Source organism: Leptodactylus fuscus, chromosome 1 (genome assembly GCF_031893055.1).
Source record: "Leptodactylus fuscus isolate aLepFus1 chromosome 1, aLepFus1.hap2, whole genome shotgun sequence".
NCBI lineage: Eukaryota > Metazoa > Chordata > Amphibia > Anura > Leptodactylidae > Leptodactylus > Leptodactylus fuscus.
In genome coordinates, this window is record NC_134265.1 from 265699318 (window position 1) to 265711826 (window position 12509).

The window sequence follows — 12509 nt, forward strand, 5'->3', positions numbered from 1 at the left end:
ACAAAAAAAAATACCACTCAAGGTATATCAATGGATACAAAATATCAACGGACTTCTAATGTAAAACTTTTGGGAATAAACTGGCAGTAATAATGAGATCTGGATTAGTCTCTTACTTAGGGTTGATATTGTCAAATATGACCAAGGACAACAAAGAAACTTACTTTAGAATTTAAAGTAATAAGTTGTGCACTACGTTTCTTATTTTCTTTACTTATACTAAGTAATATAGTAAAGGGGCTTCATCATTTGGAAATCGTGTTTTTAGATAGCGATATGCCTGAATAGCCTTTAAAAAGGCTATTCAGGTGCTGCTAGTAGATTTTGAAAATACACCCACCCCATTTTTTTTACATATTGGTAAAGCCGATATGCAAATGAACCTTTCCGTGCACCCTGGGCGTTCCCCAAGCCATCGTGCACCCCCCGCGTCATACCTTTGTAACGCCCTCTCTTTTGCTTGTGCTCCAAGATGCCCTCCTCCTCACTTGCAGTAACCTCCTCCATTCTCTGTAGTCTAGATCCCTGCGTTTTGAAATCTCGGGCATGCACAGTAACGCTCCCTTCTGAGCACTACTGCACATGCCCAAGCGCCATTTTCTTGTGCGCTTTCTTCTATTGTCCACCTTTTTAAAGGCTATTCAGGCATATCACTATCTAAATCACGATTTCCAAATGATAGAGCCCCTTTAAATATTTCCAAAGACATTACCAATAAATTGACTATAGAATAGAAAAGTGGGATATAAAAGGCACAAATGAACATTTTGTGTGCATATTAAAAATGGTAGAGAAGTGTAGATATTATATTAAATATATTTTTCCAAGTCATAAATCCCCTAATATAAAATTTAAGACTTAGACATTCTTATAAAAGACAAAGAATATGAACTGTAAGAGATAAGAAAGAGAAACTGTTTGCAAAATGTAACTGAACTTGGTCAAATATCAGAATAAAAATCTATTTTCCAGAAACAGTGCGACCCTTGTTTAAAGTCTATATCTGATACTGCATGTCGATTGCATTCAAGTCTTAGTTTTAGACAATGTCACACGTCAACTAAGTAGAGTACTACAAATCCAATTGAATTATGAAATGTCATTGAAGACTTTTGACAAACTGGTATCCTGGACAGGTAAATATCAGGTGAAATGTCATGTAAATAAGTGTAAAGCAACGTATCTAAGTTGCCATAATAGTATGGGTGTATATACACATATAGTACATATCTAGCATATATGCGTTGGGTGGGATAAAGTAAAATGAAATGTAACTGATGTGGACGACAGTGATTGGGTTTCCAGTAAACACTAACACTCAATGCCAAGTGAAGCCGCTAAAGCAAATAAAATTAGGGGCCATAAAAGAATGATAAAAACCTATGTCCCAAATTAAATATTCTAGTACAGTATATTCACTATATAGATGTACACCACAAAAAAGTTCCCACTGAATAACCCCTGCTGGGGGTTACATCGACACATTAAGCATACCCTGTTTTAAAGAGGAGAAGATTTTCCTAAACCCTTGTAAATTGTTACAATAAAGATGAAGGATTTCTCTTGAGGTCTAGAATCTTATCACACTGGCATATATAAAAAATATGCTCTTAAATTTACTAGTGCTGTTTCTATCTTCAGAAAGCACAGAAAATAATAAATTGCAAGAAGCCAGAAAAAGAGAAGTTTTCATAGTCTTAAAGGGAGTCAACCACCTCTGTAAAGCATATGTAGCTGCCACCGCCATGTTATAGAACAAATTACACCGACACGTTATAGAGCACATTATGTTAAACAACATACCACTATTATGCAAATCACTTTTGTACATTGGGAAAAACTACTTTGAAGTCTTATGAGGCAGTTGGTGCACTGGGGGCGGGCCTTCAGCTTTCTGAAGCAATGCTGTTGCCACTCAGGCTCTTACTATGTGCTGCTTGTATCACCCCAGGAGGTGTGAGTTGATCCTCCCACTGCTATGACATCACCTATCCTACTTAAGCAGCAAAAATAGTGAAGGCCCGCCTCCAGTGCACCATCTTCCTCATATATACAAGACTTCAAAGTGATTTTGTCTTTAAATCTGCAAAAGTGATATACATAGTAAAGATATATTGTTTATCACTCTTATGTGCTTTGTAATGCAGTGGTAGTAGTTGAATACGCTTCTGGGTCGTGATAGACTCCTTTAAGACACCATTATTTTCACAACCAATAAATCATAGAACTCTCAGCATATCATGATCATATTAATAAGAAAAGTGAAAATAACACACCAATGTGTCCATGAAGAGAAGGTCCTTGTAAATTAATATTTGATCTTAAATAAAAGATGTATTAGGGCTCATTCACACTACGTATACGGCAGCTTATTCTGAACGTAAAACACGTTCAGAATCAGCGGCGTATAAAGCAGTTCCATTCATTTCTATGGGAGCTGGCATACGAGCGCTCCCCATAGAAATGAATGGGCTGCTTTTTTCACTACGAGCAGTCCCATTGAAGTGAATGGGAAGTGCTTGTGTGTACCGCTCGGCATGAGCAGAGCTAGCCGTACATGCAGGCACTTCCCATTCACTTCAATGGGACTGCTCGCAGTGAAAAAAGCAGCCCATTCCTTTCTATGGGGAGCGCTCGTATGCCGGCTCCCATAGAAATGAATGGAACTGCTTTATACGCCGCTGATTCTGAACGTGTTTTACTTTCAGAATAAGCTGCTGTATACGTAGTGTGAATGAGCCCAAAGTGTGTCATTAAAAATTGAAAGGTATTTATACCTATACATATACAGTAGATGTCCAGTTATTAGATACCAGACACAAGAAACCTGGACAATTTAAAAGACTAGAAAATGGAGCAAAACCATTGTTCCCTCTACGCCAGATGCTTTTGCGTAAGGTTCTTTCTTGTGCCGAACGCGTGCCTCAAGGCCTGATGGGTGGTGCACACCTTGGTTGGACAGATTTATTATAACTCACATCAATTTTCTGCCATGAGTTACAGTGGAAATCTGCACAAGCTCCTAACTGGCATAGATTTCTATTTTGGGGCAAGGACAGCAGACATATTTATAAAGAGGCCAGCCTTAATAAATTTTCCCTAATGTGGTCAGTAAAACAGTGAGAAAAAGTACCATCCGAGTACGTGCAAAATAGGGATCTCTTATAAATGACTTAACAGTTATATAATGGCCCCCACAGTGACCCCACATGTAACATGACCACCACAGTGTCCCTACACCCATAGATGTCTATATGGCATGCTATACTGCATGCAGGTCGACACCGTACTTTTAAGGTACATAAATAAACTTCAGGACAGTTTGTGTATAATACTAGAAAAAAACACATTCACATACCGCCAAATAAACTTACGATTTCATAATAATGCTCCATATAGATAGAATAACAACATATTGGTGCCTGAATAAGGTGTAATATCATGTAATTACAGTATATCTGAATTCTAATTTTATTCATTAGATTATAAAACATACCGTGCACATTTTCTTTGTGCTTTTTTAGGGCATCTTTGCTTCTAAATTTCTTCCCACAACTATCAGACTTGCATATAAATCTCACATCGCCTTTACAAGCCTCTTTGTGCTGGTCAAAGCTGTAATAAAGAAAATGACAGATTAACAATAAATAAGGGAAGGATCTCGTGAATCTGCACAGTTACAATCGAGCATGCCATATAGCAGTTATCTTCAAGCTGTGGATTCCACTTGCAGCATAACCACAATTCCCAGCATGCTGAGAGTGGTAGGATTACAACAGCTATAGAGACCACTGCCTTATAGTATGAACACAAGCTAACACGTGCATTACCTAAATAGGAGGTAAGGAGGAACTTCTTTTTCTTGGTTAGATGTCAAAAAAGAAGAAGAAGGAGCTTGAAAGCAGGCATGCAAAAAGGGAAGCCAGAAATTAGACAGTGGTTCAGTAATTCAAAAACAAAACCTCAACGCTGAGCCGAAGAAGGTATTGCAAACGGAACACTGATAACTCCCTGAAGTGTCTCCGGAGATGATACTTTCTGAGCACTGAAGTACACTAAAGAAAAGAGAAGAGTTTAGAGTCTAAAACACAAAAGCTGTAAATTGATCCTACTATCAACTGACACAAAAATATTATTAAAAAGTTCACCCTCGGAAATATTCTAAGGTGTTTTCCCATCATAAAAAGTGCTAGAATATCCCTAGGATATGCAGTCACTTAGCATAATGGTGGCAACTACACCAGAGGAGCGATGCCTGGAGTCCCAGCCAAATAGTGATAGCATATCCTGGGGATCCTATGATGGGAAAGATCATTTTAACACTGGAAACTATATATACAAGGTAGGTGCCAATTATTTTCAGATGTGGTCATGTATGTATCAATTGCTGACCATGATCTAGAAAGAAAAAAAATTGTATTGTATTTTCTTTCTTAAGTTGATATCAATCAGCAGTTAAAGAGAGCCTATCATTAAAAATGTTCATTTTAAACTGTGGACTCTGTAATGTGGCCTTTATAAAGGATATTCAAGCCATTCCTTTGTTTTTAAGATCCTCCTAATAGTTTTCTAATAATTTGGCTTTTTAGCTTTAATTTAATTAGGTCGAGGGAGCAACGGGGGTGTTAGCGTTGGTTTGGGAACACAGCCGTATATTTTCATATATGTGCCATCCCCAGCTCCTCCTCCTAGCTGCATCACTAGAGCTCTGATGTCCGTCCGTGTCTGAAATCTTGCCTGTGTACAATACGCTTGGCTACTTCCGGTCGTGGCCGAGCATACTGCTAATGCTCAGTATGCCATCTTGGTTCTCACAATGATCAATAGTCCGCATTGCTAGAACCAAGATGGTATACTGAGCATGTTCAGTACTCTAAGCCACGACCACATGCGCAAGATTTCAGACATGGACGGACATTACAGCTATAAGTGATGGCGTGAATAAAGAGCGGCTGCCCAGGGTGGGGATGCCTGGGTCCGACATTCAGTATAACTCACACAAGTTTTCTAGCATGAGTTATAATAGAAATTTAGGCCAGTTCCTAACTGCTATATATTTCCATTCTGGCACAGGAACCTCAGACTGATTTTTGAAGAGGAAGCAACCAGTCTATACCTTTTTTAAGAGAACACTGACTGGTGACGGGTCATACAACTTTACTTTCCGATATCCGCATTAAGAAAACGGAGGATGTCGGGTAATTAAATATGAGGGTTTTCCACTGCCGCTTGCTCTCTACTGTATTATACAGTGGAGACTCGGTGGCAATACCTGCGATCAGTGATTGATTGCTAGCATTAACTTTCCTGTTGCCTCGGTCAAAGCTGACTGTGGCGCCACTGTCCCAGGGGTGCATTTTGTGCCATCATTTTGGGGTGGATGAGATCCACCCCCTTTCTCTAGCTCACTAATAAAAACAAACAAAGTGAAACACATACGCGTTACTTATCCTTGTGTCAAAAAAGGCCCGGTATACAAATACCATAAAAACAGTGAACACCGTAAAACAAAGCCTGTAAGAAAATTACACCCCATTCTGGATTTGTTTTACGGTTCACAGTGGATTGTAGAGAATATTGAATGGTACCACTACCATGTCCTACAAAAATAAAAAAAGTTCTGGCTTTTGAAAGGTGGGGAGTCAAAAATAGAAATTGAAAAATGCCTATGGAAGGAAGAGGTTAAAGTAACCTTAATCATAAAAGTGGCTGGTCCACTGTATAAGAACTTCTACTTTTTATATTACCCCCTTCTACCTCATAGATTGTAAGCTCTTGTGAGCAGGGTCCTCACTTCTATTGTGTGAATTGATTTCTTACATTGTAATGTCTCATTTTGTCTGCACATGAACCCTATGATTTGTAAAGTGCTGTAGAATATACTAGAGATATAGAATCAAATGTTTTATGATTACTAGTATCAGGGCCGGCGTTGGGGGGGGGCAAACTGGGCAATTGCAGGGTCCCCCTGGCGGTGGAATACTTTCCCTATTAATATAGGGAAAGTATATGTCTCAAGGACACCATGTGCAGCTGAAGCGAATAATATATTGCAGCCACTGCAGGAGCTATAGGTGTTGAGAGAGGAAGCTCCACTCAGCACTCTCAGGACGCTTCCCCCTCTCCCTCCCCCTTTCTCTGGCTGCCCTCTGCCCCCCAATGAGAGGGGTGAGGAGAGCCCAGGAGGTGGGGCTTATCTCTATACAGAAGATGGACCCTGCCGAGCTCCTGCCATTGCATCCTGCACAGTAGAGAAGGAGCAGTGGAAAGGTCAGCAAAGTGAAAGTAAAAAATTACATGTACAGGTTGGGGTTACTATGTCTATTAATATCAGGCATTTGAGGTGATTAATATAGTATTAGTAACTCCTTGTGCCTCATATTAATAGCAATTAACCCCTGTGTACCTCACATAAGCGTTACTAATATGTGAGATATATGGGGGTACTAATAATGAAGATACTTAATTACTACCTCCATATGTCTCACATATCAGTAACTCTTATGTAAAGCACACAGGGGTTAATGTGAGGGACATGATGGGGTTAACAGTTATTAATATGAGACACATGGAGTTACTAAATCATAATGCACATGACCAGACTTTTTATCCATAATTGTCCTGGTATAGAGGTCAGTGGATGACGTGACAGTATTTAGTCCTGATATAGCAGTCAGTGGGTGATGTGACAGTATTTAGTCCTGGTATAGTGGTCAGCGGGTGACGTGACAGTATTTAGTCCTGGTATAGCGGTAAGTGTGTGGCGTGACAGTATTTAGTTCTGTTATAGCGGTCAACAGGTGACGTGACAGTATTTAGTCCTGTTATAGCAGTCAGCAGGTGACACGACAGCATTCAGTCTTGGTATAGCAGTCAGCAGGTGACGTGACAGTATTTAGTCCTGGTATAGCAGTCAGCAGGTGACGTGACAGTATTTAGTCCTGGTATAGTGGTCAGCGGGTGACGTGACAGTATTTAGTCCTGTTATAGCGGTCAGCGGGTGACGTGACAGTATTTAGTCCTGGTGTAGCGGTCAGCAGGTGACGTGACAGTATTTAGTCCTGGTATAGTGGTCAGCGGGTGACGTGACAGTATTTAGTCCTGGTATAGCGGTAAGTGTGTGGCGTGACAGTATTTAGTCCTGTTATAGCAGTCAGCAGGTGACACGACAGCATTCAGTCCTGGTATAGCAGTCAGCAGGTGACGTGACAGTATTTAGTCCTGGTATAGCGGTCAGCGGGTGACGTGACAGTATTTAGTCCTGTTATAGCGGTCAGCGGGTGACGTGACAGTATTTAGTCCTGGTGTAGCGGTCAGCAGGTGACGTGACAGTATTTAGTCCTGTTATAGCGGTCAGTGGGTGAAGTGACAGTATTTAGTCCTGTTATAGCGGTCAGCGGGTGAAATGACAGTATTTAGTCCTGGTATAGCGGTCAGCGGGTAACGTGACAGTATTTAGCCCTGGTATAGTGGTCAGTGGATGACGTGACGGTATTTAGTCCTGTTATAGCGGTCAGTGGGTGAAGTGACAGTATTTAGTCCTGTTATAGCGGTCAGCGGGTGAAGTGACAGTATTTAGTCCTGGTATAGTGGTCAGCGGGTAACATGACAGTATTTAGTCCTGGTGTAGCGGTCTTATTTGATAACTCTGTATGTATATAAATATTTTTTAGTGTGGGGAAGGGTACGTGCCTTGTTGCTTTTGCACCTGATCTTTAAAGATAAGGCACAGAAGCTACTAGTTTGCCTAGGCAAAAAAAAACCTTACAAATTTACAAACAACCACTTAAAAGACATTAAGAACACCCCTGTAAGGGTAAGTTCACACAGAGTTTTTTGGTCAGGATTTTGAGGCCGTATCCGCCTCAAAATCCTAACCAAAAAGACGTCTCCCACTGAAACCAATGGCAGCTGGTCCGTTCTTTCATCCGCGAGATGCTCATTCTTCAGGCCGAGCCGCCTTGCGATTGGGCCTGAAGACACTCCCTCCTCCCGACTAGGCCTATTCATTGGCATAATCCGGAGTGGAGTGTGCGGCTGGATGCCGTTGCAGTGCACCAGCTGTCAGTCGTGGCTACCCGGTTTTTGGTCTGGAACCTGAGGTGGCCTCCACCTCAGGTTCCAGACCAAAAAACCCAGTGTGAACTTACCCTAAGTATCAGTGATAGGCACTGTGGCACATTGAATTAACAGAATGTAAATATGTTGTATGTACAAGTTGGGCCCCTCTTTTAATTTTGCCCAGGGCCCCATTTTGTCTAAAACCGGCTCTGACTATTACTGTATATAAGAATGGGTACACAGACAACAGTCCAAGTCCAACTGTGTTGATATACCAATGATAGACAGCATAAATTATATCTGGTTAGAAAGTCAGAAACCCCAATAAGCTTAATCTGATGTCATAAATACGAGTACAAGGAATATGTAAAATTAACAAGGAACCTGCATAAATCTCGATAAATGGCATATTTAGTGCAGACAGGAGCAAAATCACTCTAAACACATCTGAGGTCTCTACAAAACAATACTATAGTAATATTGTATTCCATTTGACAGTGCCATATAGAAAATACTGTATAAGCACATTTCTTTTACGGCTTTTGTGAATACTTCTGCTACCATTTTGGCTCATTTTGCTAGAAAACTGGCCTACAGGAGGAATAAATAAAGGCAACTATCTCCCAACTCTTGGTCTCCATTTGTTTTCATTATTTATCAGTTACCTTATTTATTGCTTTTCCTAACTAAGGAGGACTTTACTCTCCATATTTTCCACCTTTTTCGGATGAAAACCGGTCGGACCCCATTGCAGTCTATGGTGTCCGTGGGTTTCTGCAGGTAACTAGGGGTTTCTCCAGGTAATTAGGTTTTCATTTGTGGGGTCCCCAAGCAGACACCACAAACGTAAACCCGAATGCAGGTGTGAACCTTACATAACCAATATTGCTTAGTTTCTATAAATGGATATAGTAATGTAATGCTATTTATTTATTTATTTATTTTATTTTTTTACATGAAAAGCTATTTTAATACATGTCTGCCCCAGAAGGAAAACTAAGAACAAAACTGATCTCATAGCTTCCTATTTAATATGATGTTGGGAATCTAAAGCGCTATATAGAAAAAACATTACATGCATTTTCCTCTATAGCTATGTATAACCTTGTCATTATTTGTGTCAGGTTCAGGAGTAGGACAAATTGTCAGAACTAAGTATGATATTGCTTGCCTATATATGTGAGTTCAGGCTTTGGGCGGGTTCACATCTGCGCCTGGTTTCTCGTTTTAGCCAATACGGCCGGTTTCCATCTTCTGCCCCGCAAAACTGGACAGGGGACGGAAACTCGGCGGTCAGTTTTCAAACCCATTCCATTGAATGGGTTTGTAAAGGTGACAGCCCATTTGCATCTTCTGCCTGTCCGCGGGGAAACCGCTTTTTTAACCCGGCACATACTCCTGCATGTCCGACTTTGGGTCCGGCTAAAAAAAATGGTTTCCCCACGGACAGGCAGAAGACGCACACAGGCGAGTGAATGGGTTTGAAAACTGAACACCCAGTTTCCATCCCTGGTTCAGTTTCGTGGGGCAGAAGACGGAAACCGGCCGCATTGGCTAAATCAGAGACCGGGCACAGATGTGAACCCACCCTTAGGGATACTTGGGTACTCTAAATCTAAGAATACCAGGCAACAAAAGAAATAGAAAAGATAGAAAAAGGTCAGTATTATACATTGTACACTTTGAGGTTACGGGGCAGTGCAAAAAACATTGAAATGCTGCCAAAACGACCAATTAGGTGGCTGCTTGTGTCTTATAACTTGCACTAAAAAGTGACAACTGCAACCTAATGGGTTACTATAGGCAACAGTTCTCTTTTTATTTGCACTCATTGTTATAGATGGTCAGTTTCTGTTCACACTGAAAGTCTTCTCTTTCACCGTCACCGCTTAAGATAAGATGTTTCTAGGACAGCCAAAGCAGATTACATTTAAAGGGGTTGTCCAAGAGTAGATGCTTATAGTTTAGATGGAACGACCACTACACAGTGACTACTTCTGGATCTGTAGACCGTCCACATCCGGCAGCCACAGCAGCTGATCCACTCTTGGACAACTCTTTCAATGATAACAACAAATTTCATGTACATACTGTCTTTGAAGTGCTTGTTTTACAGGAAACTTCTTCCCACAGTTTCTACACTTGAACTCCTTCTCTTCACTTGGCTTCTGATGCAAAGCTTGAAGATGTTCTGCTAATATTTCCTGACTTGGAAAACTAGACTCACAAAGTGGGCAGTCATGATCATCTTTACAATTGTTGTGCTCTAAAAAGTTGAAAGGAAGGGCACACAACAAAACTATACACTTAGTATACAGCTATATACATAGGCCTTAAACATTAGTGGTTAGTCGCTCATATAGTAAATACTGATATAATAGATCAATGATAGAAAGGTTTTACTTAAAGGGAATGTGTCACCAGACAATGACCTATTTTTTTTTAACCCCGTTTTTATATTAAGTATATTTTTTTAAAGAATATTTGATGATTTTTTAAACATTTTCCATGCCACAGTTGCTAGGGATTACATTCATTCATTACAACAATCACCTCATTTACATTTCAGACAAGACAGATAGACGGTGACAACAAACATAACACCGCTATAGATAACACTACTAACCCATCATTGCATACACTATTGACAATATATGATGTCACAGCTTATATACTCCCACTCCCTGAACAGAGCATGTCAAGAAATGAATTGGCCCCAGTCTATTGCAGCCTATGGCCATAACTAGGCTATAAAGCATGTCACTATTGGCTGTTAACAGTGCGGAGCTGGTAAGATGGCAGCCAATCAGAACATTAAAACAGATTAGATATGGTGATATGTTTATAAGTATCTGGTTGTAATAAATAAATAATAGTGATACATTCCCTTTAAGTTTTTATATATATTTTATAGCTGCATGACTGTTTATTCCTAAATATCCCTGCTATATAATGCTTGTCACCATGTTGCATTTCTTTAACCATTTGTCTGAAAGGATTTTATGTAACTTCTACACACAGAGCATTAATCCTGACTTCTGCTTCTGTGTGCCTGTATGACACTGCCATAGACAGTCAAGCACGGTTCACTTTGGAGGTCTGATAGACTCTGAATAGAGAAGCAACTATTGCTATGTTAAAACAGGGGACTTAAGACCCAATTGTCATAAAGGGTTGGGGTTCCAGCGGACAGATCAGACACTTATCACCTAATATCAATTTTGATATACTATACTATGTCTGTCCTGTTTAGTGTGTTTTGATATCTCGCTTCTCACCTCAAAATAAATAAGATCATACAATAAAGATACAGATAACATTTACATACTACAAACCACAAGACATTAACCTGGTTCACTTTTCTCCTCAGTTTGCTTGACTTCTTTCACACTTTCTTCCTCTTCTTTAGTGACCACATTTACAATTTCTTTGGTCTCTTCTTCAGCTTCTTCCATATCACTGTCTAGATATCCAATAAGCAGTTCAGAGTCTGTGTCTATGTCATCGACAGCCAAATAGAATATGTTCTCTCCTTCCTGAAACAGCCATGTACCAAAGAAGCAATCAAACATATAGTAAAGGTACAGAACATGCAAGTTTTCCTTTATTTCTAAAATTGGGGTTTATAGCTATAAAGCAGCAAATGTGTTCACTTAGTAGAGATGAGCGAATATACTGGATCGAATACCTCTGCCACATAGCTCCCAGTGCAAAAACACTTCCGGGGCATCAAATTTTTACTGCCCTTTTCACTTTCCCTGCCGCCGGGAACTATGCGACGGAGGTATTCAATCCAGTATATTCGCTCATCTCTATCACTTAGTAATTTACCTTAATTACCTATTTGCCCCTTTATTGTTCTTTAATTGTTGGGTGTACATGATACAGGTGTACAAAATATTGTAGCAGGCAAACCATCAACAGCAGCAATTTGCTGAATATAGGTAGATCATCGACGCCAACAACCCGCAGACAAAGTCGCAGGCAGAGGCTAATGAATATAATAAAGTTTGCAATATACTGTATCTTATTAAGGAAATGTTTCCTTCTCCACTTCTTATGCTGCTCTCCTTCCTTATCTCCTTATCACCCTGTTTTTTCACATAGAGTCACTCACATTCATGACATAGATCAATGCACCCTGAGGAATCTGTTTTTATCTCCTGTTGTATGCAGGATTTTTTCAGCTGTGATTTTAGAAGACTCTTCAACATGTAAACAAGTAAAAAATTACAAAAATGGGTCATATATGGATGTGTTAGTTCATTATTTGGCACTATGATTTGTGAAATATATGTGAAAAGTATTATTTCGAGTGACATTAATTAGATATATTAAATAATTTATTACAGATGTGCTTTTATATAAAGTCACTATCTATATGTGGCCATTGCTGTAATATTTTGTTTTTGTGTATGCATATTCAAGTCCTAAAACCACCCACTTGA

The 12509-nt window shown here is 39.8% G+C and overlaps 1 protein-coding gene across 1 annotated transcript in view; it reads right to left on the reverse strand.

Moving 5' to 3' along the window:
• Positions 1-12509, reverse strand: part of PRDM5 (PR/SET domain 5) — a 135249-nt gene that overhangs the window by 105326 nt on the left and 17414 nt on the right. Inside the window, exons 4-7 of the mRNA XM_075287127.1 lie at positions 11411-11597; positions 10153-10327; positions 3963-4055; positions 3497-3615 (exon numbers count right to left, since the gene is read on the reverse strand). Coding sequence (XP_075143228.1) covers positions 3497-3615; positions 3963-4055; positions 10153-10327; positions 11411-11597 — 574 coding nt within the window. The remainder of the gene's footprint in view (positions 1-3496; positions 3616-3962; positions 4056-10152; positions 10328-11410; positions 11598-12509) is intronic.